The sequence below is a fragment of the Anser brachyrhynchus genome (genome assembly GCF_964034855.1).
Source record: "Anser brachyrhynchus genome assembly, chromosome: 6".
NCBI classification, from domain to species: domain Eukaryota; kingdom Metazoa; phylum Chordata; class Aves; order Anseriformes; family Anatidae; genus Anser; species Anser brachyrhynchus.
Genome location: NC_137700.1, coordinates 44,156,520 through 44,182,507, shown reverse-complemented (window position 1 = coordinate 44,182,507; position 25,988 = coordinate 44,156,520). Strand labels below are relative to the sequence as shown.

The following is a 25,988-nucleotide window of genomic DNA, read 5'->3' as shown; positions in this document are numbered from 1 at the left end:
CGTCCATCCACCCTCGTGCCTTACATGTGCACTGCCCGTGTGCACATCCTTTCTGTCTTCCTCTTTTCTCCACTTTGTTGTTTCCCTGATATCATTGGAAGTGTTGACGTGACTGTTGCCTGTTACTGAGACTCTGAGAAAATTAGTTATTGAGGAGACTAGGAGAGTTAGTTCAGCCCCAAAAGATCAGTGACCCGACCTAGTGACTGCAGATCTCTAGACATCAAGGTAATGTAGAAATCAAGAAAAATGGGAGGCAGAGGACCTATCAGGAGTAGCTAGATGGTATTTTTAATGGCAGAAAAAAATCAAGAATGTTAACCAAACGTTTCTACATTATGAAACAAAATATATATAATCATCTTGTTCCCTTACTCATGCTTAAACCAGTTTTCTATAGGGAAAAATGAGCACAGCAATATCTGCATCTCCAGTTTATGCTCAGTGGCTGAAACAAAATATCATGCGTTCCCTGTGGATAATTGAAACTGTTATTATACCAAGGAGGAACAGGTGGCATGTTACATGGGGAAAGGGACATTAATTTTAAATTAAACGTCAGATGATATTAGTCACAGAAAAGTAAAGAGGTGTCACAAGGGAGCCCAGAGTCTCTAACCTGAGGTGATGGCACACAAGACCTGGTGGCATTCAGTGATTAATGAACACCATCGGCATCCACGTGAGTGGTCAGAGGAGCCGTGAGCACAGCAGCACATCAGCAGAGACAAAACGTGTTTCCAAAAACACTGGTTATAATCTCTGTCAAATAATGGCTTTGTCAGTCCCATGTGCATGGGGCAGCGTTGCTGTACCCAAACAAGATGCTAGTTTCAAGTTTACCAAGTCTCTTTCTTACAGAGCTTATATATACATTTATTCTGTGTGTGGGCAAAGTCGGTGGTGATGTCTCACCAGTGGTACACAGAAAATTTTGGGTCATAGTCTTATCGTACCTTGCAGTGATGGAGTGTTTTTCATATTTGTAGTCTTTTACCCAGACTAGATTTTTATTTTTTTTAACCGCTTCTGATCCCTTCTTTTAATAACAGCTAAGCATTAGGGCTTCTACTAATAACATTTGTTTTTTCCAGAATTTTATGTATCAGAGACCAACGTTTTCCCGTTATAAGCGCGTGTGTATGTGTTTGAGGAAGGCAGAGTGAATATGTGCTGTTTATTAGTTTTCTTTACAATTCAAAAAGTGCAGGCTTTAGATCGCTGTTCTGCTAGTTTATTTACATATAGATTCGGTGGAGTAAATCTGAGCTTTACTGACTGTGTCATGGTGGTGTGTTATTTATGTTCATATTATTTTAGCTGTTTTAAAATGAACTTTGGTGCAAAAGCAGCTGATGTCAAGCTGAGACAGTTACTGTAACTGAACACGTCAAAAAACTGGCTCGCACCGCAGCAACTTGGTCACGTTTCCCAGGCTGGATCCGGAGCCCATGGATATCACCCGGGCTCGGTGCTGTGGGCTCCAGCTGCGGCCACTTGCACGTCCCCGGTGCGAGTGCCCGTGGCCCTGCCTCCAGCTGCCGGGCGGCCTCGTGGTGCCCTGGGGCTGCTGCCGCCACCGGCACGGCCTTGCCTTGCGGGCTGCTCGGAGCAGCGATCGGGGTTCCCGTGACTCGCTGCTCTCACGGTTACAGCCTTAAAATGCAAAATGTATTTTCCTGTGGCTTCCTTTGCTGTGAACAAAGCATTCACTGTGTTTTCCTCTCCTTTTCCTTTTTCCCTGCCGTGGTAGAGTATTTAACCTTTTGCTTTTTATGGGTTGTGTAGACCATTTCTGTGACCTGTAGTTGATGTGGAGGGAGTTACTCAGCTCAAGGTAACTTGCATGGGATTGCAGGGCCTCGTGCAGGTTGTCAGTCTGAGATGAGTCTCACCCATGCACAGTTAACAATGACAGACAAGAATTCAACTCAGAGTTAATTTCTTGGTCATACGTATGTTTGACATTATCTAAGCATAGTTTATCACTTGAAATAGGTGTGTAGTCTGGACTGGAGATGACCGGGTCTTCTTCTTCAACCCTACAATGCAGCTATCGGTGTGGGAGAAGCCGGTGGACTTGAAGCACCGTGGCGACATAAACAGAATCATCGAGGATCCGCCGCACAAGCGCAAGCTGGAGGCCGCAGCAAGTAACTAATGCCCTGTGATTATTTGCCTCTATTTAAACTCAACTGTTGAAAGAGTCTTGATCTCTAAGTACGTTCGTTGAAAATTTGATAACCATGATTAGAATGGTTTTCCTTTAGAGATTTCATGCCAAGTATCATATTAAAATTGATGTTCGTTACAGGATATTTATCTCTCCTGAAGTGCTGAACTAGGGGACAGAGCGTTCTCATTACTGGCAATAAAGAACCAGGTGGCTTCTTATACTGGATGAATCTGTGATGTTTAAAATACATCTCGGAAGACACTAAGTTTTATTACACTTATTTCCAAGATGTACATTGCAAATGCATTACCAATGCATTATTCAGTTATTCCACAAAAGCAGATATGCTGTAGTTAATGATTATTCAACCAGGTTGTAGAGGGGGAAAAGAATCCCAATAGTAAATCTCTAATGACTGCTAAAAGGTTTGATGGAAACATGGGTGCTTCAATCTCAATGTAAATCTACCAGTCACCTTTTAAACACTGTGGATTCCTGAAGGGGAAATTTGTGGCACTGGCAAAAGAAAAACATGCTGATATGCAGTAAGTGGTTCAAAATACAGTTTAAAAGGGCCTTGACTTGTCAGGGATCCAAGGTTTGCTGTCTGCCCGTCTACAGGGTTTGTGAAGGCAGTTCTCCCATCCCATGCTTCATACCATGGTGTCTTTTTATTCTGCTATCCATAGCTTAGCTGACCAGTTCCAGTTTTGTGTTCCCACGGGTGACCAATCCAGCAGTAGCCCTGCATGTCAGTCTGGGCTTACCAATGTACTAGTGGCTCCATGGTTTGTTCTGCCACATTTGTCTCAAAAATCTCGTTTCACCAGTTGACTCCCCGTGCGTTGTTACTGGGAGCGGTTCCACACAGTGTCAGTGCTTTCTCCATTTCCTAATGCTTTACGTTGGCTTTCATGTAGGAGCTGTGTCAATAGGATCTGCCGTTACTGGGAGGACATCTAGTATGTACGGCAGTCATTTGAAACACTGCTTGTCTTGATTAGCTGTTTGTGCTGGTGGATCCTTGAATATTGTGCTTTACAACAGTTACACAGAAGAACCTCCTTCAGCTGATTAGCGGTGAGGTCTAGAAATACCAAGAGGGGGAAAAATTAGGCTTTTTTCATTCCTTTAAAATACAGTATTTTATAACTAGAAATAAGATGGCATTACAAGCCTCCTGAAGTGACCTGTCTTTTATGTTCCTGCTATCGGGAGCCATAATGCATGCTTTGATCCAGAGGGAAAACTTCCAGTTAACTGTTGAGAAACACGTTGTGAGTATGCATTTTTGGACTTGCAATTTGATGCTGACAGGTAGATAAAAGTGAGTAATAAATCAGTATTTGTGTTATCGTTACTAGCAGAACGTTACTGAAGAAATGCTGTAGAGAAATGCTGCAGAGAGTGGTTTTCTGTTAGTGTAGTCCTTATCGGTATATAATGTCATTACATTATTTCAATATTAAATTTAAATTGTCAGATGCTTGAAATTCACATAAAGTCTTTTTGTATTTTGTATAGAACTTTGGTTCAGTATCTAAAATGCCAAAGCATATCTGCTGAATTTCATTCTTCAGGAGAAAAAAAGAGCATATGTTTTTATTACAGGATATATTGAAAGATCGATTAGTTACTGACAAGGGGGCGTGGTAGCCAAAGACAGAAGTGAGGGTCATGGTTCACGGTCTATAATTAATTAATGGCAAGACTCTAAAACTATTGCTGATGTCTGCCAATTCACTCCTATCCTTTATTATGTACCTATATGTACCAGCAAGATTTGATTCATGGACCAATTTTGTTATGACCGTGGTTTTCATTGCTGCTAATAGTCTTCATCTTCCTTGATATAATTGGGACTTGTGGTTGCTTGGTATTTGAGACAGTTGGGTTATAATTAGTATATATTAGCTGCTGAGGTGAAAGAAATTATTTGTTGCCATTTCTCTTAGCTTGTCTCGAGTAAATAAATAACACAGATGAGCTGTGTGTTTGCAACAATGGTTGCCAAATGTATTTAGCTTAGTTGCTGCTGCTGAGTTTTAATTAGAATTTTTAAATCAAAGGAACGAGAAAGTTAGCAAGCATTATTATTCATGGGGTGTTATAGGTTATCTGTGCATCACTCCACTGAAAGATCAAGTGCATTTGTAATTTAGGCATAAATGAAAAATTACTCGTTTATCAATTGCCCTGCCTCCACAAAGTGTTCGTTCCTGTAGAGATGTACGAGGGCGTCACGCTCCTCGACCAGTGGGCTCCCGGCAGGCCATCCCTCGCGGTCGGGCAGGACCACAGCCTCTCCTGTGCCTCCAGCCCTCGGAGCAGGGCTGGGCAAGGAGCCGTGCTGCCACTCCGTGCCAGACCCCGTCTGCTGCAGCCCCAGAGCCTCTTCACAGGGCCACCAGAGTGGGTAGGGCCAGCCTTCGCCAACGAAACAGAGGGCCGGGACTGGTGGCGCTTCCAGGCTCTCATACGCTGACCTTCCATTTTGCTGGGGCAATGCTCTGACAGCGGAGTGAAACATCTGATTGCTGCTGTTTTCTTTCCCTTGATTACCTCTTTAATGTTAATTCCATGTCCCAGTATGATCATATGATGACCCAATATCCCAATTCCCCTCAAGGATTCCTTGACATGTTTCCGTCTTACTGTAATGGACAAAAACATTTTCATCAATTTCTCTCAACCCCTGTGGTATTCAAATGCCACGGGGATTTATGCACACAAAGCCATCACGTTGTGCAGGCCATTGGAGTGTGTAAACGAAGCAGGGAAAACGAGAACCACAGCCTACCCCGCAGAGCCCCTCCAAAGGTCTCTGAACTACCAAGGAACACATTGCACACCAGCAGGGAGAAGTCACCCGAATGGAGAACCTGGTGGTTGTTCCAGAGTCCTGATGTGCCTCAAGTTGTGCCGCCTTCTGATTGACACTGTCCCTCCTAAAAAGCCTCTCTGCACTCCACTAAGCCCAACAAACAAGCACAGGCTTTACTTGCTTGGGAAGCAGAACAGTATAACACTGGGGATAAGAAACTTTTCCCGAGTTGTAGCCTCTAGTCTTCCATTTCACTCCGTCATAGTTATCGAAATTTCTGTCCATTTATTGTAAAAAATCAAATGGTGAGGAATACCAAAAAGTAGTGCAACAGGAAACAGTCAGTACCAATTCTTTAAAGGAAAATCTAATTAAATCCAGAGGTGAAACTTGGCACATCAGCCCATGAGTGTGGTACTCCTCATCAACCCCAAAAGACATGTTTGGTCAGGGGATACTGGAAGGTAAGAGAATTAAATAGGAAGACAGAAAAAATACTTAGGCTGAAAAAGGATATTTTCTTTCTGTTTTTAGAAAATTTTTTGTCTGGATGTTAGGGTCAGGAATTTATATTTTTTTCAGACGAAGAAAATGGACATTAACAGAAAATTGCATGTTGATTCATACTTGGTATGATCCTCATTCAGAATTAGGGATGATTTAGTCTACTCTGTTCCCGGAAATATTTTCAACCATTTAGTATTCAAACAAAAATAAGAAGTCTGGTCCTTACGAATAGCATAGATAGTTAAACGTTAAACTCGTAGTCTTACATGCGATACATGTAGAGAGCTAGGGCTCTCTACAAAATTACAAATCAGATTTGTGTGTGTTGCCAATGGATTGGCAACGCTTTAGCTCACCAGGTAAATAGTGGCAAATTTTTTTGTTCCGGAAAATGAACTGAAATTCATTACACGACAGATTAGTTGAATGATTTAATTAATCGGCACTAAGCTTGATAGGCCATCAGACTGGGGCAGTGCTCTGGTTCATGATTTCATGGAAGGATTACTGTCAAGTAATATTCTTCCTCAAAGCTTTGAATTAATTATTAAATTTTGTGCTCCATTGCCTTTCTTCCCTTTCAAAGTCAGTTTATAATCTTACCAGAGGTCCAGCGATATGATGTGATTCAGTAGGTTCCTGAGTGAGAGTATAAATACCATTTGTCATCTTTTACTGAGTTTTCCATCACACCGAAACGTTAAGCGATGATGCTGACTCTAATCTTGTTCCATTTCTTCAAGGCAGCATACCCATAGTAGTCACTGGTGCAAGCAAAGCAAGAAGGATTTAGTGTCCCTCCTTCGTGTAGGCTGTCATTGTTCACTGGAAGAGCTTGAGATATATATATCAGGAATCAGTGGATGGAAGTAAATAATGAAATCAGGGTGTATTGTATCAGGTTTCTTTTATCTGAAAGTGACATGGTAATTAAAGGTTTGGTTTTATAAATATACAGTCCATGTATTTTTTTCACAAAAAGAATTCAAAATGATATAGCCTTCTTTTCAGAAATCTGTGGTAGATCTTTTCCTAAGATGACTTCAAATTGAGTTCAGGCTCAAGTAGCTTGAGAGCTTCACATAATCATTTTTCATCATTGGTGAGTTTTTCTCTTGTCTTGTTGAAAATGTGAGCTTTCTGCTTTGGACCTGACTTTTTCACCACTTGCTTTCTTTTCGTTCTTTACTGAAAGAACATACTTTCACATCAGGATTTATAATGTCCAGGAGTATCACAGAGTACATCCTTTAGCCAGCTCTGGAAGGGCTGTGTGTAGCATTTGATAAACACAACTGCTCTGCTAGGCATGGCTTTTTCTTCTTTTTATTAGTGCTGAAATTTGGCAGGAACAGGATTATGCTTGGTCAGTCAGCACTGAACCTAGAGTCGTCTGTAACTTAATCTGTCTTTGAAAACAACATCAGGTACTCTGTTTTTTCATGTTATGTTACCATTTGTTAAAGCTAAGAGCGCTGGTGCTTTGGCAGGTTGTCCAACCTCTCATTAATAGCTTTATAATGTCTCTATCGAACTGCATTCCATTCTAAGTGAATGGATTGTTTTTCTTATTTCTTTGTATTTTTAATTGGGTGTCCTAATGAAGAAGTCAGCAGGAAAAGATAATAGTTTCTGTGAATTTGTATATGGTTATAACATTATTAAATTGATTAATATATTTGTAATGCTGAGATCAAACTCTCCTTATTTTGAAATGACATTCACTTCTCCGTACTATCATTTATGTTATAGTTGGTAAAATATCAAAATAATTTCAACTTTCTATGTATTTTCTTCTTATGTGGTCTCTGTTCCTACCTCTGGTTTTCACATGTCAGAATGTTACGGCTAGCATTTATCCTATTGTTCTTTTTGAAGTGATTTAGTGTGTGCTGTGCTCGTGCACTTAGTATAAATAAACCTTAACATTTGCTGAAAGCCCTCTAATGTATAAGTAACTTCCCTAAAATAGGGGAAAAAATGAGCCAAGAACAAGGTTCTTAAATTGAAGCTTGGGTTAAATGGCCAAATGTCTATTAGCTTCAATGACTGGACCTGGAGAAGTAAGAGGACCTTGAAATTAGGTTATAAGTTTCAAAATAATTACTAATCTCTATGTGTATTAAATTATTTTACTGCAGACCTCTTGGAGTTCTTGATGGATTTGATTTCAGTGAGATCAGATCTCACTGTACAAAGTTATTCGAAGCAGTGAAGCCATCAGTTTTTATCTCCATAACCTGTTCAGTTTAAAATTCATTTTATATTTATTTTTTAATAATTTCCTAAATAACAAGAACAATCTTAAGTACCAACCTAATACAGAAAGGCTCAGCTGAGTCTTTCTGGTATTCCCAAGCTAACCACGTAGGGTTTGGCGTTTGTATTTCTCAACTGATACACGGCGATCTACTGAAATACACCCAGCACAAACCAGCAACCAGTTGGACATTACTTCTGGTGGTCTGTCCGTGTGAATTTAGATGAAAACATAGGTTGTATAAACGGGAAGAAAACAAATTCCAGAAATAAGTATCAGTTCTGTATGGTATATATTCATTATGGCTGCCCATGAGTCCCTTGAGAACAAGGCCAACCAGGGGCGCAGCCGTCCCTTGCAGTTACCCTGGAACACCGCTAGCACGGAGGTTGTTCGTACCTGCATAGCCCTGCTGCCCCGCTGGTCGAGTGCAGGGACTGGTGGCACTACATTCGCTTGTATAACAGAGAAACGGGATAACAAATAAGCTCTGGTGTGAGTTACCGGCGTTGAATCCTTCAGACTACAAGCACTGAAATAATTTTGCAAAAGCATCTTTGTGGTTGTGTTTTTAGGGGAAGAGAGGTGGGAGTAATGAGATTTTATAAAAACGTGTCACAAATGAACAGCGAGCAATTTTTCAGACTGAAAACGGCCCTTTTTTGTTGCTATCGCTTCCATTTGCATGAAGGGATTTCTAAGGATTTAATGAAATAAGTTATTTTTAAAATACTCTGTGCAGAGAGGAAAATAGTAAATATCTGAGCAGAAATCAAAGAACAAGAAATGAAAAGTTAATGTGGGGAATTTGTATTCCCATTTTTCTAGTTCAAGTCTAACTACTCTATTTATTTCTTTTTAGCAGATAAAAGTGTTAGCTCTTGTCCAGGAGATGAAAATGATGATCTTAGCATCAAAATAAAGAGAAATAAGTAAGTTCTAAAGTTTAATTTTATATATATATATATGTATATAAAATCTTGGGAAACTAAAGTCTGGTCAAATCAGTGCAAAGAGAAATAGCGCTATTTTCTTCTGTATGGATAACTAAATCAGTAAATTATGAAACACGTTCTCAAAGTATCCACTCTTCATCCAACACCATTTTTTAAAATATCTATTTCCCATAAAGATCATCCATTTTTGTATGAGTAACTGTTACTTATTTTGAAATTGTTTAAAAAAAATGACTGAGTATAAGTCCTTATTTTAAAGAGATTGGATAAAAGCCTTATCTTGATTAAAGTGAAGTAACATTTTTTCACTGCAATCGGTGATGCCGAGGTTTCAGTCATCTCTTTTGATGCTGTAGTCAGGCAAAACTGCAGCCAAGCTACCAGCTCAGAAATGTCCAGAGGCATTTGTATTACCATGCTTTTATTTGACCGTTATTACCATGTGTGTTTCAAATCCGTGTGAAGTATGAGGCTGAAAAAACTGTGCCAAATAAGCAAGCCCCCACCCTTGCCAAAATATTAAGAAACAGTTTGGTTTAAGCGGTGCCTTAGGAACATTTGGTTCTACATAACCTTTGGCCAGTAACTGCATATAAGGTCAGCTGTTCGCACAGGCTGGCGATGATTCATGTGCTGGTTTGGAACAGTAAAAAATAATTCTGTAAAATAACGATGTATAATGCTGTTTTCTGTATTTGTTGGCATTCTGATTAGGAAATACAACACATTTCTGTGTTTTGCAAGTGGCAATATTGAAAATATTGAAAATATTATTCTCTTTTATATTGCCATTCTTACCTTACTGCATTGAGTGGGTTTTTTGACCTCAGTAGAGTTCCCATGGGTTTATATTATTATGAAGGAAAAATCAGATATCTTGAGTTCAATATTCAGAGTATGTAAGCATTTAATATGTAGTATAAAAGCATGTATTTATACTTAATATATAGTAAATACAGGAACTTTTAATATTTATTCTGTATTTGTAAGGTTAGGATAACAGTTGATATTTAATATAAAAGTATTTAAGAACACTTTTATTGAAATCAGTGGGTCTAATAATAATGGGCCGCTCCTGGGACCTGTGTATAGAAGCAGATATTTTCTGTGTGCCATTAAGATGGTTCCTTTTAATGATTGCTTGAGGTGATGGAACTCCATGTAAACAGAATTCCAAAACTACAGAAGTTTGTTCATAAACTTGGGAAAAATGCACTTATTCAGAGATTTCTGCCTCAAAGTAGTCTTGGGCTTATGGTGCCTCTTCCAGTCTCTATTTGTGAATAAGGAATATTATCTCAACTGGATTGGATTTCCATCACTTATTCACAAGAGGACATTGAGCAGATGTCGGCTGCGAGTGCGCGGATGCCAGGCTGGATGAGGCTGCGAGGCCTCCACGCCGCTGTCCCCCAGAAGCCATCATCTCAGCACGGTATTTTCCCGCACCATGCTGGGTTTGGCTTTTTCAGACAGCCAGACAAGCGAAAGGCAGTTTTTAGGTGGACGTTTGCAGTGCTGTGCATGAAATCTGCAGAACAGAAAACTGAATCTCATTTTTACACACAAGCACACGTTACTCACTTGTTTTTGCAATATCAATATTTTTTCTGGTTTAAACACAACAAAAAAGGAGATGGAACATGCTTTCAGGGTATGTTTTAAAGCATGCTGCAATCCCTATTCCATTTTGATTGTGCTCTCTCTGGAAGTTCAGTTACCTTAGTAAATCATGTGGTTGCTTTGGCATACAATAAATCATCCTCTAGATGATCTGCTAGAGAAAGCCCGGTGCTAATGATAAGATGCAATTGCCTCAGAGTTCCAATACATTTTATCCTAATTCAGCTAGAGGGGTCATCACACAGGTATTCAGTAGGGCTTTCTGATTGCAGCATTTTTGTCATTTCTGATATTCACACTTAGGTCTATCTTCACATTTACTTATTAAATTTATATTGGTAAAAACAGATCTGCTCTTCCACTTCTCCTGCTGTTTGCTTGCTGTTGACAAAGCTGGTAGGGGACCTCACCCAAAGGCGACTACGGAACAAGGCAGAACTCCCCTTTTTTCTCGCGTGGACATTTGTACGAGCCTTGTTCCAGGGCTGCCAGCCAGAACCTGCATTTACAGGTTTAGGAGCTTTGGGCTCCGCAAGCTGCTGGTGCACTTGCCTTGCGTTTTGTTGGGGTGTAATGGAACTGCTTCAAAATACTGAAGGCAAATCTTACTCTGGTGATGCTCTAACTGTACCCTCTACAAAAGAAAAAAAATCTTCATAGAAACTTGGTTCACCTGGGTCTTCTTCGCAGAATGACGGAGGGCATGGGGGTCTCTGTCCCACCCCGCTCTCAGCAGGTCCCCACGGCCGGTGGCTCGGGGACATGCCCAGGAAGGTGTGAGCATCTCCACGGCTGGAGCCCCACAGCCTCCCTGGGCAGTTGACTGCCCTCACAGTCAAAAAGCTTTTTCCTGTGTTTAGATGGACTTCCCTGCATTCCAGTTTGTGTCCTGTCCTTTCTGAGATTTGCAGGCTTCCAAAATTGTGCTAGTAGCAAACCCGTATGTGCCCTTCTGACTAGGAAGTCACATACTTTGTTGTGCAGATTATTGTGTTATTTGCTAAGGAAAATTGTATTCTTTATTGTAATCTTTGGCATGAGAAAAAAGCAAGTCTGTATAATATTCAGCAACATTTTCAATCGCCTGAGAAAGATTGAAGAAAAGAAAGGCTCCTCTGGTGCTGAGCTGATTGAGCAATGTGCTGTATTTCTCACAGTTTCATCTTGCAAAAGCTCTTTGTGTGTACTGGAAATGGGATTGGACCTTTCATGGATCATGTTACAGAATAAAATTTGCTATTGCAATGTAAAAATCACTGCCGTTCTGTGAAGAATAACAATTTGATATCTTTCAAATCACTGGTACTAGAGCATTCTAGGATAAATGTAAGTGTAATGTAATTATTTATAGAGGGAAGATAGCGTAGTAGGACTCAGATTACATACTGATGGAATCCATTTGCTTGAAAATAAAAAAAAAGTGTTTTCATGTTGAAATTCCAAACCTAAGTATTGAATAACACTGTATTAGTGAAAATTGCATCATTAGCAAATGCAGCCATGCCTAGTAGGAAGCTAAGAATCAAGCAGCTTACTTTCATTATCCTCACTTGTACGTTGTGATCATTTTAAGATTCTTGGACTTCCCAGAAGGTACCTTAATTTTTTATTGAATCCTTTTTTGCTGAAAGCCATCAGAAGCAGTAGGATGAATGCAGAGCAGTCTGAATGCTGGACTGAGCTGGCCTGCTGTGTTGAAGTTGGGAGCTTTCTCTCGCCATCCCAAACCCGAAGTCATTTTTTACTGGTGGGTGTGTAGTGTGTGACCTTGTGGCATGTCCCACGGGCACGTCCATGCCCTGGTGACCCTGCTGGGTTTCCTTTCCATCCTCTGAGGAGGTTCCCATCTCCCTGCAGGTGCTATGGGCACCCCCACCCATGGGGAAAGACGTGGTAGGGTTGGGAGAGTGCAGCGTTATGATCTCCAGCTGTGATGAAGTTATGTAGGTATTTACCTGGTGTAAAAATGTTTGGTTCCAGCGATTACACCAGTTCTGTAGGGTTACAGCTGTGGAGATCACCCTTACATTGCTTTACGAGATCACCCTTACACAGCTCTACACTCCTTTTGGTTACAACGTGCAGAAATCTGCGTGGGAGCCCTTCTGTCCTGGGACGAGCACAGCGTGCTACCCGCGTGTGTTTTTCGGGGGTTCTGGTAAGCAGAGGTACGCAGGCAATAAGCACTAAGTAAGCTCTCAGAAAGACCTCTTCATTCAAATCAGGGGCAGTCTTGGAAAAGGCGGTCCGGTAATGCGGAGACTTTGTGGCATCGACAGGGGTTAGGGAGCTGCGGGGTCACTGATGTGTAGGGCAGGTTTGTGTACGCGGTGATGGCCAGATCGCTTCCCCTAGGTGCAAGTTCTTGGGGTGCATGGGAACATAAAGGTTAGTGTTGCCTTTCAAGTGTGGGGGCACACAAACGGAGACAAGAAAATAAAAGAGAACAAAATGAGTCTCTTAAGTCACTCTTAACGTCTTCGCTCTTTGACAAATTTTATATGAAGCTGTCACTGTTCTGTAACGTGAAATACAGGACAGATTTCAGCGCTGAGTTGCTCTTTGATCACACAGATGGACTGTTCCTCCACATAACGGGTTGCCGGAGCTCCCCTGGCAGGGCCCTGCAGACCTGCGGTTAATAAATAGCTGGCGGCAGGGTTGGGGAACTTGGCAGCCGTCAGCGGCCGCTCGCTGAACCCGCTCCCTGCCTGCACAGGGATCCCGCGGTCCTGAGGCGCTTGCTGGAGAGGGTTAAAAATGCCCTCCGAAGTTTACAATTTCTGAACTGTTTTCTGTCTTACCTTGTTAAAGAATAGAAGATTCCCAAGCCGCTGACCAGGGGGAGGCAGAAATGGAGGAGAAAAAAGCGAAGACATCAGGACATCAGATCACGCCTCCCCTCGAAGAGCGCATTACGCATTTCCGAGATATGCTTCTGGAGAGAGGGGTAAGAAATACACTTAGGTGATCTGACATACCTCATTTATGAACTTAGGGCATCACATATGACCACTGCAGGAATCATTTCATAATTATGAGTTGGCATTCAAGTGAAGAATTATCGAGAGAGTATTTTTCTGTCTATTAAACGTGTAGTTTTTGTGTTTCTTTGACTGTTCTTCCAATGCCATCCAGTAAAACATGGCCATTCAGCACTTTGCAGGTGCAGTTCTGAATAAATCCCTGTGTATGCACCCAGAGATGACCGAAAGTGGCAGTTCTTCCAGCTGGAACCAGGGGCTCAGCACTCCTTGGAGGAACACAGCCACATAGTCCTGGCGGTCCCACGTGAACCCCAGGGATGTTTATTCTGTGACAGACATGGGGTGGAAGCTGTGCTGCGTATCGCCTGAAAGGCAGCATGAAACGCAGAAACAGTCCTTGCAAGCTCTTCGCTTTTTTTAAACGTGAGAAAGGTTTCATACTGCAAACTCCAATGATCCCAGCAGCGGGAAGTAAAATTCATGTCCTGTCCATCCAAAGGTGGTGCCCGGCTTGTTAGGGGAGGGCATTCTGGAGTCTCAGGAGGGTTAAGAAAACCTACTCATTTCTTTGGGCTTCCTGGAGAAGACCTGGTGTTTCCAGCTGGTGCTGAAGTGCAGAAGCATGGGATCCTCGGGGCTTTTGTCCCAACGGGGACAAGACGGCGCTGCCAGCCAGGCGAGAGCCCTGTGGGACAGCTACGGGCAGTGCTCAGAGTTGTTCTGGCCATTTCCCTGTGACCTGATCGAGATTATGAGTAGATAGATGGAGCATAAACTCAGGTTACAGACAGAGCCCGTAAGTGCTGCGAGCCTTGTGCCCAACAGTGAAATACGAATTGCAGATAACAGTAATGGCAGCCAGCGACTGATTTTGTAAAGAGCTGCAGCCTGACTTTTATTTTCAGCAGTAGCACCTATAAACGTGTGTTGAACTGGCCACATAAATATTACCACCAACATGAGGAATTCTGGATGCAGTTATTTATAAACATAAAGGTGCCAGCACAGAAATTCATCTCCCAGCGTCCCTTCTCCTTCCAGAGAGCGGGAATGGAATTAATAAACATAACATGCTTCGTCCTTAGTCCTGCAAACATAAACGGGTGTGCACTGGAGTAGTGTGTGCAGATTTTACACCTTCTTCCAACACTCTTCAAATATGTATTCTAGAGAAGTTTATGTAATTTCTGTAAAGAAAAAAAAATCCTGTCGTTAAACAGTAAAGCTTGTAAAACTTATCAATAGTAATCAGCAGACTTTAAAGGTATATAATCAGTTCAGAAGCTCAACAGTAAATTATTTCCAAACAGACCTGCTTTATTAATACATTTTGTTAATTATGCTTAAAAAATGCCATAAATGAATACTGCTTGAAAACTTCTGCTGACAAATTTAAAGTAAAGGGGACAATAAGTCAAAATTCATAAGTATTAAGGGTATTCTATAAAAAGATTCTTCAAGTGTTTCCCGTTTAAGACTCAGTCTTGCCCATCGAGTAAGAAATGTAGTCAATTTACTGTTTGTTTTTGCTTTTAATTAAAAACATTTAGAAAATAGGTTACTTTACTTTTACCCTAGGCCTTTTTAAATGTCCAGGCAAGCTGCTGGTTAGTCTCAGCTGGCTGGCATTTCTTGAAATGCACTGAGGCCATTAGTGTTATTTTAAACTGGTTATTTAAAAGGACATCTCCTGCCATTTTCTTGTAATGTTGTTATTTTTCAAGAGGGTACTTGACAGCATTACAAAGAGCTTGAGCTAGATCTAGTTCTTCAGCGTAGTTATGAATCTTCATATAAAATATATCAACAAAAGAATAACATATTGTAGCATTAGAAATAAAATATGATTCTGGTGCAACTCCAAGATGACAGCACTATTCCTAAGTCTGCGGCAAGTTTTCCTGTGTAGAAATGTAACCTTTGTTACTGTCCTCCTGAAAGTTTAACAGTTTTCACAGAATCCCGAGGGTGGTGCACAGAGCCTGGATGCACACACCCAGGTTCCCGTTCCAGAGAACAGAAAAAGGTAGAATCCTCGAAATGGAGGTGGTGACACCTACACCACTGGATGGAAGTGGTAAATTTAATACGAAGGCATGATGCTTTGAAGGTTATCACTATCAGTTCTTCAGTGTATGCATGCATTGACAGCTTCATTTGGGTTAGCATTAAAGTTTTGGAAGACGGGGAGTTAAAGCTGAGATAGTTACTTAAATGGAAATTGGTGCTTCTGTCATAGAAAGAGGATACTAAAAAGAGCATTTCCCTTTCTGCTGCAGATTCTTTCCATCAAAAAATTGGGAATTAACATCTCCCAGATACTCACTGAGATGTCCTAGAGCAAACCAGCAATAATGGCATGGGTGCGCCCAGAGCATTGCCAGGACCAGACTGAAATGCAACTTCCAGCTGCTCTGAGGCATCTTTAGAGCGTTCAGTAGCTTTCTGAACTACTCTTCCGCTTCACCTTGGAACATTTCCTTGTTTTCAGTCCTTATCACAATTCTTTAATGCGGTTGTATTTGTATACTTCACAGGTTTCAGCATTTTCTACATGGGAGAAAGAGTTGCACAAAATAGTGTTTGATCCACGATACCTTCTGCTAAATTCAGAAGAACGTAAACAGGTGAGCATTACTTCCCGTGTAGCTTCTAATTGGTGTCAAACATTTCCCAAATTAGCACCGGTAAGTGAGCGGTTTTCTTGGTAAGATAAAAAGCATTGCATAAAACTGAAGTTTCTTTTTTGAATTTGTCAGTGAGGCTTGTAGTTTAGCTTTTGTTTATAGGAAAGTGTTGTTGCCTTTGAAAGGCAAATGGTAGCAAGTAAGCTGGCATGTAGAGAGGAGCTAGTCTCTTAGGTTGTAGGAACAAATCCAGCTGAGTCTGGGGAACTCATCTGTAGAAAGGCTAATGACCAATAAGGTAATGTATCCACTCTGATTTATGTTACATATTGTGGTGAGACTACTTTATTACTTAGAAAATTTTCTAGGAGTTTGGCAGTATTTATTGCTATATTTTGCAATAACTAAACTTGCTAGACGTAAATGGAAAGAGCGCGTTGGCTGTGATTGCATGTGTTTGAATGGCTGTAGTTTCTGTAGCAAGCTGCAAAGGGAAGTATACTTTTTGCTGCCTTGTTTATTTGGGCATTAATTATCACGAGGATCTAAAAGGACTCCAGGGCTGCAGATTAGTCTAAAAAATTTAGGGGTGATGCAGGGATGTGGCAGGGAGGGTGAACTTTTTTACTCTGTGGTCATTTATCTTCCTTACCAGTTCTTTGTCATCCTGGAAAAGGAAGAATTTTGAATATGGAATTGTCCATTTTTAAAATAAACATCATGAAAAATGTACTAGTTATTTATATTCTGTTGCACTGGGGCCCATATTGTCTTGTGGATTCTCCAGAGAGCTTGCTGTAGGTATTTACTGAGGTGCTGGGCACATGCATCTTCATTTACCACCTTTCCAATATTTTATTTTCTGAGAAAAAAAAACTGAAATAAAACAATAATGAAATATGGGAATGAAAATGTGAGCGAAACTGCTAGAGTGGAAAATACTGCTAAATAAGAGGCTAAGCAAGGAGCTTTGTATTTTATTTCAGGGAATCGGCAAGGACAAAACCTAGACCTTGATCAATCAATCAAGATACATTATTTCTTTTATTTTATCAGCCATGGAGATGATATAATAAAAATACATAAGGAACACACATAATATAATGTGGAGCTTTGCTTGAAACGCTGCTGACAGGGACCTCATCTGTGGGGTGTATTTAATGTTCAAGGAGAGACTGAGAAGCGAGCAGTCGGCAGTCCTGTGGGTAGAAAGCCTCGATCAGATAGATGTTGGCTCTGAGAGAGAGAGTGATTGAGGGCTGAGGGTGATTCAGAACTGTGGTGGAAGAGGATGATCATCAGGAGCTCTTTGACTAGCCAGGGTTAAAAAAAATAAAAAGGAAAAAAAAAAAATCTTGGGAGGACATGCCATGTATGTAATTTATTTTAGCTTCTAAACTTGAAGTTAAGAGGTCTAGACACTCACTGTAAGTACTTCCCTTTAATTAGACCTCATTTTCCTCCGGGAAGAAGTTTAAGAAGAAAGTTAGACCTGGACAAGGGTAGACGGTTTAATGAAGGCGCTTACCGAAATACAGCTCACGTTAGTAGAAGACTTCATTTAGATCCATGGAAACGTTTACCATGACAGATGCTGACTGTGTGGCCCAAAGAGCAAGCCTCTTGAGTACTTGTGAAGTTCTGCAAATGGATTAATATTTGAGGGACCTAGGGGTGAAAACTGGCTCACTGTGAAAGTGAGGCACGAGGGAGTGCAAGGATGCGTGCATGCATGGCTGGCTGTACCAGATTTCTTCTGCCTGTGGTCAAGCAGGTAGCCTGGAAGGGGCAGGGAAGGCGTTTTGAGTGGGATGTGCACGTGTCAGAGGGAGCTTCCTCTTGACTTGACCATCTGTTGGGGTTGGGTTTGACTTCCGCGAGTGCAAGCTCTGGCGGTGCGTGTCCTTACACTGCCTGAGGAACATAATGACCCGTTATTGAATATTTACAGATTGATCTGCCTACTGAGCAATATTTTCCAAGGGGTTATTAACAGTTGAAAGATGCTACTGTGTTTCAGTCAAGGATCAGTGAAGGGTAAAGAAGCAACTGTATTAGATAATGAGCTATCTGTTAATTTTGATTTATTACTGTCGTTAATAGCTTTACGGATACCAGAAAAGCAAGCTGTAACAGTTTCACGGATTTTATTTGTTCCATTTTTCCATCTCCTCTTGTATTCAGCTTATGCAATTGCATGCAGTGTAATATATTTAGATTTCCTGCGTTGTCCTAGTAGTTCTTGCATGGCCATCTTTGATGTTTACTTTTCCAGTGCTGTTTCTTCCCTTTTTCACATACCATGCCAAGTACCAGTTGTAGTTCTGCTTTCATGAAATGTAGACTTGCACCTGTGCATCCTCATGGCTGATGCGAAAGCCACCGTGGTAGTAACCATTGTAATCGTATTTAATGTGCATAATGTGTGGGGAAAAGAGAAGGTTGGTGAATATGGAAAGCTAACAGCGTTCGGAGGAGCAGCTCCTCAGCAGCGTAGTGTGCCTCACTTTTTATAGCACAGAATCAGCAGGATCAGATTTTTGGTATTTAACAATGTGAATAAAGCAGTTGGCAGAATTTTTAGATGTAGGGAAGTCCTTAGTTCCTTTCCAGGACACCAAAAATCCTGATATGGAGCACTCTACCACATATTTAGCTGCCAAACGCTGTTAGGATGAAGGTTGTCAACGCTTCCAAAGGCATTAAAGCTTTCGGGTATATGTGTAGAGAGAATCACGTGTAAGCTCATGTTTTTTGACAACTGAATTGAAGGGTCTTCAGGCTTTTTGGGGGTAACGTACAGGATGTTGATGTTTAGCGTTATAGACATTTTCAGGAATTAATGCAAGTTGGGAAAGATGTGAGATCCCAACTTAAATATATGCAATTAGTTGTACAGATACAGGGTCGAAAAAAAATAATGCTATAGGCATGAAGATGTGAGCAAGTCAGAAAATTGTGATTTATGTTGTACTCGATGTTTGAGTGATTATATTATCTGTCAAAATTATGCCTTTTCCCATCTGCTTGTTTTCTGAAAACACGTGGTGAGTGCTCCGTGAAGCACATTCAACTGCGTTTGAGTCAGCAAGTACTGAGGGCAGATAAGAGTTGTAGTTCTTGAGATTGACAACCCTTTAATGAAGCACAAATACCATAAGCCGTTGTTAATAAATACTGTATCTTGTTTCCCTTATTTCAAAAGATATTTGAACAGTTTGTCAAGACCAGGATAAGAGAAGAGTACAAAGAAAAGAAAAATAAATTGTTGTTAGCCAAAGAAGAATTTAAAAAACTCCTCGAAGAATCCAAGTTATCACCAAGGTATGGCATTGCCTTATGAAGATTTGTTCAGATAAGGTTTCTCATTTAGTGTGTGCTTATCAGTCCTGGAATGCTGTAAAACTGAATGTACTCTTTATAGCAAGGTTTCACATCTATTGTTACAATGCCGTGTTGACATTTCTTTAGTACTATTTTATAATATTTTCTGTTATTACTGGGAAAGAGAATATACCATTTCTCCCTTTCTGTTCCTTTTTTTTTCCCTCTCTCATTTAGAACGTGTAATATTTTGCAGAACACATTTATTTTATACACATATATATGGTATAATTATATAACGCACGAGTGTACATAAAATCGGTACCTTAATGCACTTATATTAGGCATACAGTTAAAACTAGCGAAAAACTGTTTGGGTTTTGATGGAAGAGAAGCATAATTGAACAAAGTTGTTATTAATATCACATCACTAAATTAAAATAAAGCATGCAGTACAATAATTTATTTTTCTACATTGATTTTTAAGTAATGGATCCAAAATTGCACGATAGCAAATGCAGTGCTAAGGATGGCATTTGCTCATTTGTAAATGATGTGGAAATAAAGAGGTTTATATATAACAAGTCTGGTTAAATTGTTGGAACTAAGAAATTACAGTTTTCTCTACTAAAATGTACAGATAATTGTACAGCTCTGCCTTCCTAGACATATAGATGCAAACAACACGTCAGACTCTATGGAAGTAATAATTATAAAAAGTTTTTTTTTTTTTTTTTTACAATGAAACAGAAACTATTCCGGGATAACCTAACAGCTAAATGCTGGTTCCAGCAATTTCGTTTTCAGTTTGCAAGGGCAAAAACACGCTGGCCTGCAGGAACAGAGAACGTTTTACCATTTAATGTTTTTGTTGAGCTGTGAGATCTCAGCGTCAGAGAAATTCATCTGCCTGCAATAATCTCTAGCTTGATTCTAGTGTGCAGTGAATAAATACATAAATAGAAAATATTTCAAATAGAACCAAACCAGGTCTTTACTCAAGTGACTGTTACAAATCCACACGGTGTTTAGAGCCAACAATAAATATTGTAAAATTCATGTGACAGGGTGTAGTGAGCTCAACAAAGTCCTTGACAAGACAAACAAGGAGGCGGCGCGGTGCAGCCGGACGGTGTAAGCCCAGAGATGTGCCTTGCAAATCGTCCCCGGCACTGGCTCAGTGAGCAGCCGGAGCACAAAGTAGCCAGGCTCGGCAGCAGCAAAGCAAACACCGACGGGACCTGGAGCACCTCCAGTATTCCCTGTATGCCTTTCTGGTCTGACAGAGAGAGCACATGATAGAAATCATGCGCACGACATCATAATCGCTTTGCTCCCATTCTTCGTTAACTCCAGTTTTCCATCATTTATCCCAGCACTGTGAATGCAACCTAAAAGAAAATTAAGCCTGAAACCATTGCTCGGGCAATGTGTACCTAAGAGATTTCAAAAGTCCGGGAGTTTAAAAACAAAGTCCTGGCCCTTGTTCTGTGGATGCCGGTGCCTGGAAGTGCCCGGCTGCTCTGCTCGCGGGTCCTGGGAGCGAGGGGAGGGAGGAGACCCGCTGCTGGAGAGAGCCGGCCCCTGCCCGCCCGGACGGGGACCCGCAGAGGTGCTACCAGGCGGTGCTTTTGTCCTCAAATATCTGTCTGCATCTGAAAATGTTGGTCCTGACCATGAAATCCCCAAGCAAAGCTCACGGTGGGTTTCAATTGTGTCATGCCTATAACTCTCACATTTACGATTAATTTGTTGCTGTTCTAGAAGAGATCAAGCTACCGCAGTATTCATCAGGCACCGTGTGCTACTGACAGTCTAAGTGCCTTCGTTAGCAATTAGGCGTAGGCTGGTGTTTCTGCTCTATTATGGGCTAATTATTGAATTGAACTGCTGGGGATAGATGAGAGCAGGAGTAACCTGTGCTGTGCAAGTGCGGTGCTAATGACTCAGACCTGGCCTCTCAGCTGTCACCCAGGTATTCCCAAACCCGAAGAAGGGAGTTAACCCGTGCAAGCCGATCGGGGAGGCGGAAGCCCAGGCAGTTCTGGCGCTGGCCTTGCCTTCCTTGTCGCGGGGGTTGCCGAGATGTTCTCGTCAAATTTTTCCCGGCACACACCTTACTTGTAGTGCCCGTGAAAAGTTAAGTGTGACGTCCAGGTCAGAGTCGGGGTGGATCAACAAAGTTGCAGCTTTAAAATGTCTGTCTTTTCTGCAGAACAACATTTAAGGAATTTGCAGAGAAGTACGGAAGAGATCAGCGGTTTCGACTTGTTCAAAAGAAGAAGGACCAAGAGCATTTTTTCAATCAATTCATACTTATTCTTAAAAAGAGGGACAAAGAAAACAGGATAAGGCTACGGAAAATGAGATAAAAGCTCTTGAAACTGGCAATAAACACAGAAGTTAATGCTGTGACTGCAGTAAGAAATTACAATGAACGCTAAAGCAAAGGTTAAACTTGCGACAGCTTAACGAAGAAGTGGGTATCCCTGGGAAAAACTTTAATGAAGTTTGTTGAACGTATGTAGAAGTTGTGATGGCTGTTCTGCAGGAGTCTGAAGGATATTTTGTTCTCAAAGAATTAATGTTTCATATTGAAGCTCTCTTTTGTACAACATCCAGAGTTTGATGCATTTCTAATTGCCATGATATGTCAATCCCTTAATTGTTTTAATTATGCAAATTACTTGTAATATACACAAATTATGAATCCAGTGCAGATTTGTAATTAAGCAGAAGCAGATGCCATCCATAACAATCTCAAGATATTTTCATCATTTAGGGGAATTACCTATCGCAATCTTTTGGCAACTTTACGCATTATCATAAATTGGTTAGAAGTACAGTGGTATGCAGGGATTCATTACCCAGTGTTCACATGTCTATGTCCAGTTCTCTGAGTAGTAGTAATAAGATATTAATCGTTAATCTTAGTGAAGAGTGTGAAAATCTTGGCATATGTTCCATAGGAAACGTCTAAGTTTCAGAAATAGCTCTCTAATTACTGTGAATGGTGCTTTCAGGCACACAAGTGATAGCAACGCTTCTCCGTCAGAGTTCCTATCAAGAAGTATTTTGTAAAACCATCGCAGTATGATTTGAATTATGTTCCTGTATGTGGAAAGTCTGCATGAGATTTTTCTCATCATCTTTGTATGAATAAATATTTAACTTTTTTAATTAATAATAAATATTTTAAGCCAATTTTCAGGGTTTTTTAAGTTTCTAAACTTTTGGAAGTACTGGATAAAATAATGCAGGTCTCAACGGTTTCAACTTGAAAGGGGGAAAACCACGGAGAGTTCCTAGGCCTGCTGATTTGTATGCAAATTTCCACTGATACCAGTTGGCCTTATGGAGCATACTGAGAGCAAAGACGTCTCTCTGCCTGTGAAGATAAGATCTAATGGCTGGAGTGAATCAGCACAGCTCCGCACCAGCCTCCAGCGCGTCCCTTCTCTTTACAGTACGGGAAGGACGGACTCTCCTCTTCTATCTGTGATCATAATCATTTTCTCAGTTGACCTCATTTTTAAGTTGTTATTCATTAGATTTACAGATTTATATTTTGTAGGAGCAGTATGATATTTTCTCCTACTAATGGTGATTTTTCTTTAGTCATGTTGTGGGTATTTTTTATAATCAAGGAAATAAATGGTATTTTCTGATGCTTTGGAAAAAATGAACTCAGAGCATTTCAAAGTAGCGTACGTAACATAAGATGTAATTTAGAAAGTTTGTAGAGTTCCAAAGCAGGCTGACAGCTTTATTTAAAATTGTTTCTGTTTTCCAGTTCTTTTTCACCCTTGTTTGGAATTTTTTTTCTTCCATGCTTGTTTTTCTCACTCTCTTCCACGCCGATTTCAGAAATGCCCCGTGCAGTAGAGCAGAGTGCAGTGCACACAGGATCCGTTCCTGCTGCTTCTATGTGAAAAAGTCTCATTTACTTCTGTGAAAGCAAGAGCTGACCCAAAGCGTGTGTTGGTGAGAGGGAGGGAGCGTGGCCGGGCTGGCATTACCAGATCAAACAGCCTCTGCCACTTTTGGTCTCACCTCAGGAAGCGAGGTTTGTGCCGCTGGACCGAGCGAGTTGGACAGCAAGCCGGTAGATGCAAGCTGACTTCGAAGGCTTGTAAGACCAGTGACAGCCGCTCCCTTACGACTTGGTTTTCACAGTTCCCTTTATGTCGCTGGAAGAGCCTCGCTCCCACCCATGGGTAACTCGGGAGTCTCGCCTGAATTATCATGCAGAGACAAACACTGTTCACTTGGAGGGGTGGTGGGAGCAGACAGCAGCGACCCCTGCAAAAGATACAGGGCTTTCGAAGCACAGACTTCATAGCAGTTTTCATAGGGTTTTGCAAAGTTTCCCATTTAAAGGGGAAAAAAACAAAAACAAAACATGTAGAAAAGCAATGAGATCTTGCTTTTCTGAATGAAGGCTCTTCTGTTTCAGTGGCTCGTACCAGTTTTGTGGCTTTCTGTTCTAAATGTGTGAGCATATCCATACCCTGTACTGCCGCCCCCTATTTCAGAAATGAATAAAATGGGGTATTAATATCTTGGGGATTCTCCTTAATTGTAGCATTTCCTGACCATGTCAGAAATCTTACCACGTGAATCGTACCATCCTGTGAATGGATAAATCTGTCTGATTTTCTTGTGAAGCTCTGTGAAATGCCAGAAGTGAGTGATCGGTGCAAGCGGTGATACATGTTTGTTATAACGCCTCCAAGTGCAGCTCTGTTTTGTTATATTTAAAATGGAAGAATACTAAAATAAATGTCATGAGCCCCGTGGTCCAGTAGAAGAAGGTTTTGTATTGTCACATTGCAATGCAAACTGCTGGTAGTCGCTGAGCTACAGCTTCAGAGAGGAATGAGCTGAACCGCTTCCAGAAGGAAGGTGCCAGCGTCGGCAAAGCTACCTGCACGTGGGGTTTCCTTGGGCCAGAAAAAACTTTTGTCGAGGTGAAAAGATTTTGATGCTATTGCATTTGTTCAACACGACGGTATTTCAGCAAACGGGGTCCTGGGCTGCTCTGGTGAAAGAGCCACGGAAAATAAACTTGGAATATTTGAGGGAAAAAAAAAAAAAGGAAAAAAAACACAACACAAATTGTTCCTCTAACCCCTCCCTCCTCACCCCATCGGGCTGCAGCACCCTCAGCAGTGTATCTCCTGGGTGTGAATCGCTCCTGGCAGGCACCTGCCTGCTTTGGATCCCCAAACCTGGGGGTTTCGGGGAGCCCCCTGTTCCCGGCCCTGCTGCTGGAGCAGGAGAGGCTTCCCTTCCCCCTGCGACAGCAGCCGCCCCTGCTGCGGTCCGAGCCCATCACATCTTAGCCCACAGGGGCACGGAAAGCTGCGTATTTACTTTTTCTTTTCTTTCCCCTGGAAACTGCGCACGCTGGAAGTGCTGCGCTGTGCTCTGGGCAGTGCCCGCCCTTGGCGCGGGCGCCTCTCGCCCTGGGGCTGCCGCGCTGCTGCTCCCTGCCCGGCATCTGCCACGCGTTCGGGCTCCTTTTTCTCAGGTAAGTTCCTGCGGATATATGATTTCTTTAATTTTGGTTTTGCTGGATTCCTGGTCTTTCTCATTTTTCGTGTTGAAAAACAAAGTTACAAAGCATTTAGTGGCGTTGGGCTCGGCCGGCAGCGTAGAGAACAGGCCTGAAACCCCCAAAATGCCCAGAAGGGGAGGTGCGTGCCAGGTGTATTTGTGAGTCCATCGGGTCACTGGGAAACCTCTTCAGGAAGAGGAGGGAATCTGAGCCGACCACAGGGCACAGCAAGCTCTGTTTTGGCCTCTCCTGGGTGCAAAATACTCCAAAGCAAGGAAGTTGTGATTTAAAACTAAGCCCCGGTGAAGCGCACTGCCAGGGGCTTGAGCTCGCTGTGCGCTGGCTTCGCAGGCTGGTAAGACACAAGTAATCTCGTCACTTGAGCCACGCTCTTTCAAGAGTAATTTGTTTGTTTCCACCCTTAGCGGGATCACATTTGGTAAAAACAAGATAAATAAGAAGAAACAGTAAGAACAATAACGTTTGCGTGGTTTTGTTTTTCCTTTAGGAAAAATGAAAAATATGTAGGGAACAAAATCTGGCCAGAATGGGCAACAGGAAAATAAGGCCAAGGCTGCTGCTGGCAGCTTTTTGTGGGATTTGGCTTTGTTGGCTTCTTTGGTTTCTGCCTTTTGGCCTCCCAGTGAGGATGAACATCGTTGGGTGGAAGTTTAGTGGTTCAGTGATAGTTAAAGTCATTTCGTCTTCCTTTCCTAAGTAGTTCGTGTTTTGTTGTTGTTGTTTTTTATATAAACTTAGTTCTTCCTATTTTATTTCTTCACTTGAGTTTACTTTGGTAAATATTACTTTCATCCCGTTCCTCTGGGAACGCGTTTTTATATTGCTGTGATCATTGTTCGGAGAGCTAATCTCTAACATAAATGAAGAGAAGTCAAAGAAATGAAAACAAATGATGGCAACGTTCCCCCGAGACTGCAAATTTACTTTTCTAGATTCACAGCGAGATGCTTTGGGTTTGCTTCTGTGAGCAATTTAACTTGATTTATCCTTCCAACCGCCAATGAAATATCTATATATTGTATTTCTTCAGCAGTGGCTGTGACATCCAGAATTGTTGCCTCTCCACATGCTTTTCATAATGAATACACTTCTGGCAAGTGTGCCTGTGTCTGAGCTGTTCTGT

The 25,988-nt window shown here is 41.5% G+C and overlaps 1 protein-coding gene across 2 annotated transcripts in view; it reads left to right on the top strand.

The window, feature by feature from the left end:
- Positions 1-24,084, top strand: part of TCERG1L (transcription elongation regulator 1 like) — an 81,595-nt gene extending 57,511 nt beyond the window's left edge. For both annotated transcript variants that reach the window (XM_080597642.1, XM_080597641.1), the window contains 6 exons: positions 1,999-2,153; positions 8,630-8,699; positions 13,161-13,296; positions 15,871-15,960; positions 19,166-19,284; positions 21,500-24,084. In XM_080597642.1, the coding sequence (XP_080453768.1) occupies positions 1,999-2,153; positions 8,630-8,699; positions 13,161-13,296; positions 15,871-15,960; positions 19,166-19,284; positions 21,500-21,656 (727 nt within the window). In that variant the 3' untranslated portion in view covers positions 21,657-24,084. The remainder of the gene's footprint in view (positions 1-1,998; positions 2,154-8,629; positions 8,700-13,160; positions 13,297-15,870; positions 15,961-19,165; positions 19,285-21,499) is intronic.
- Positions 24,085-25,988: the final 1,904 nt, after the last annotated feature.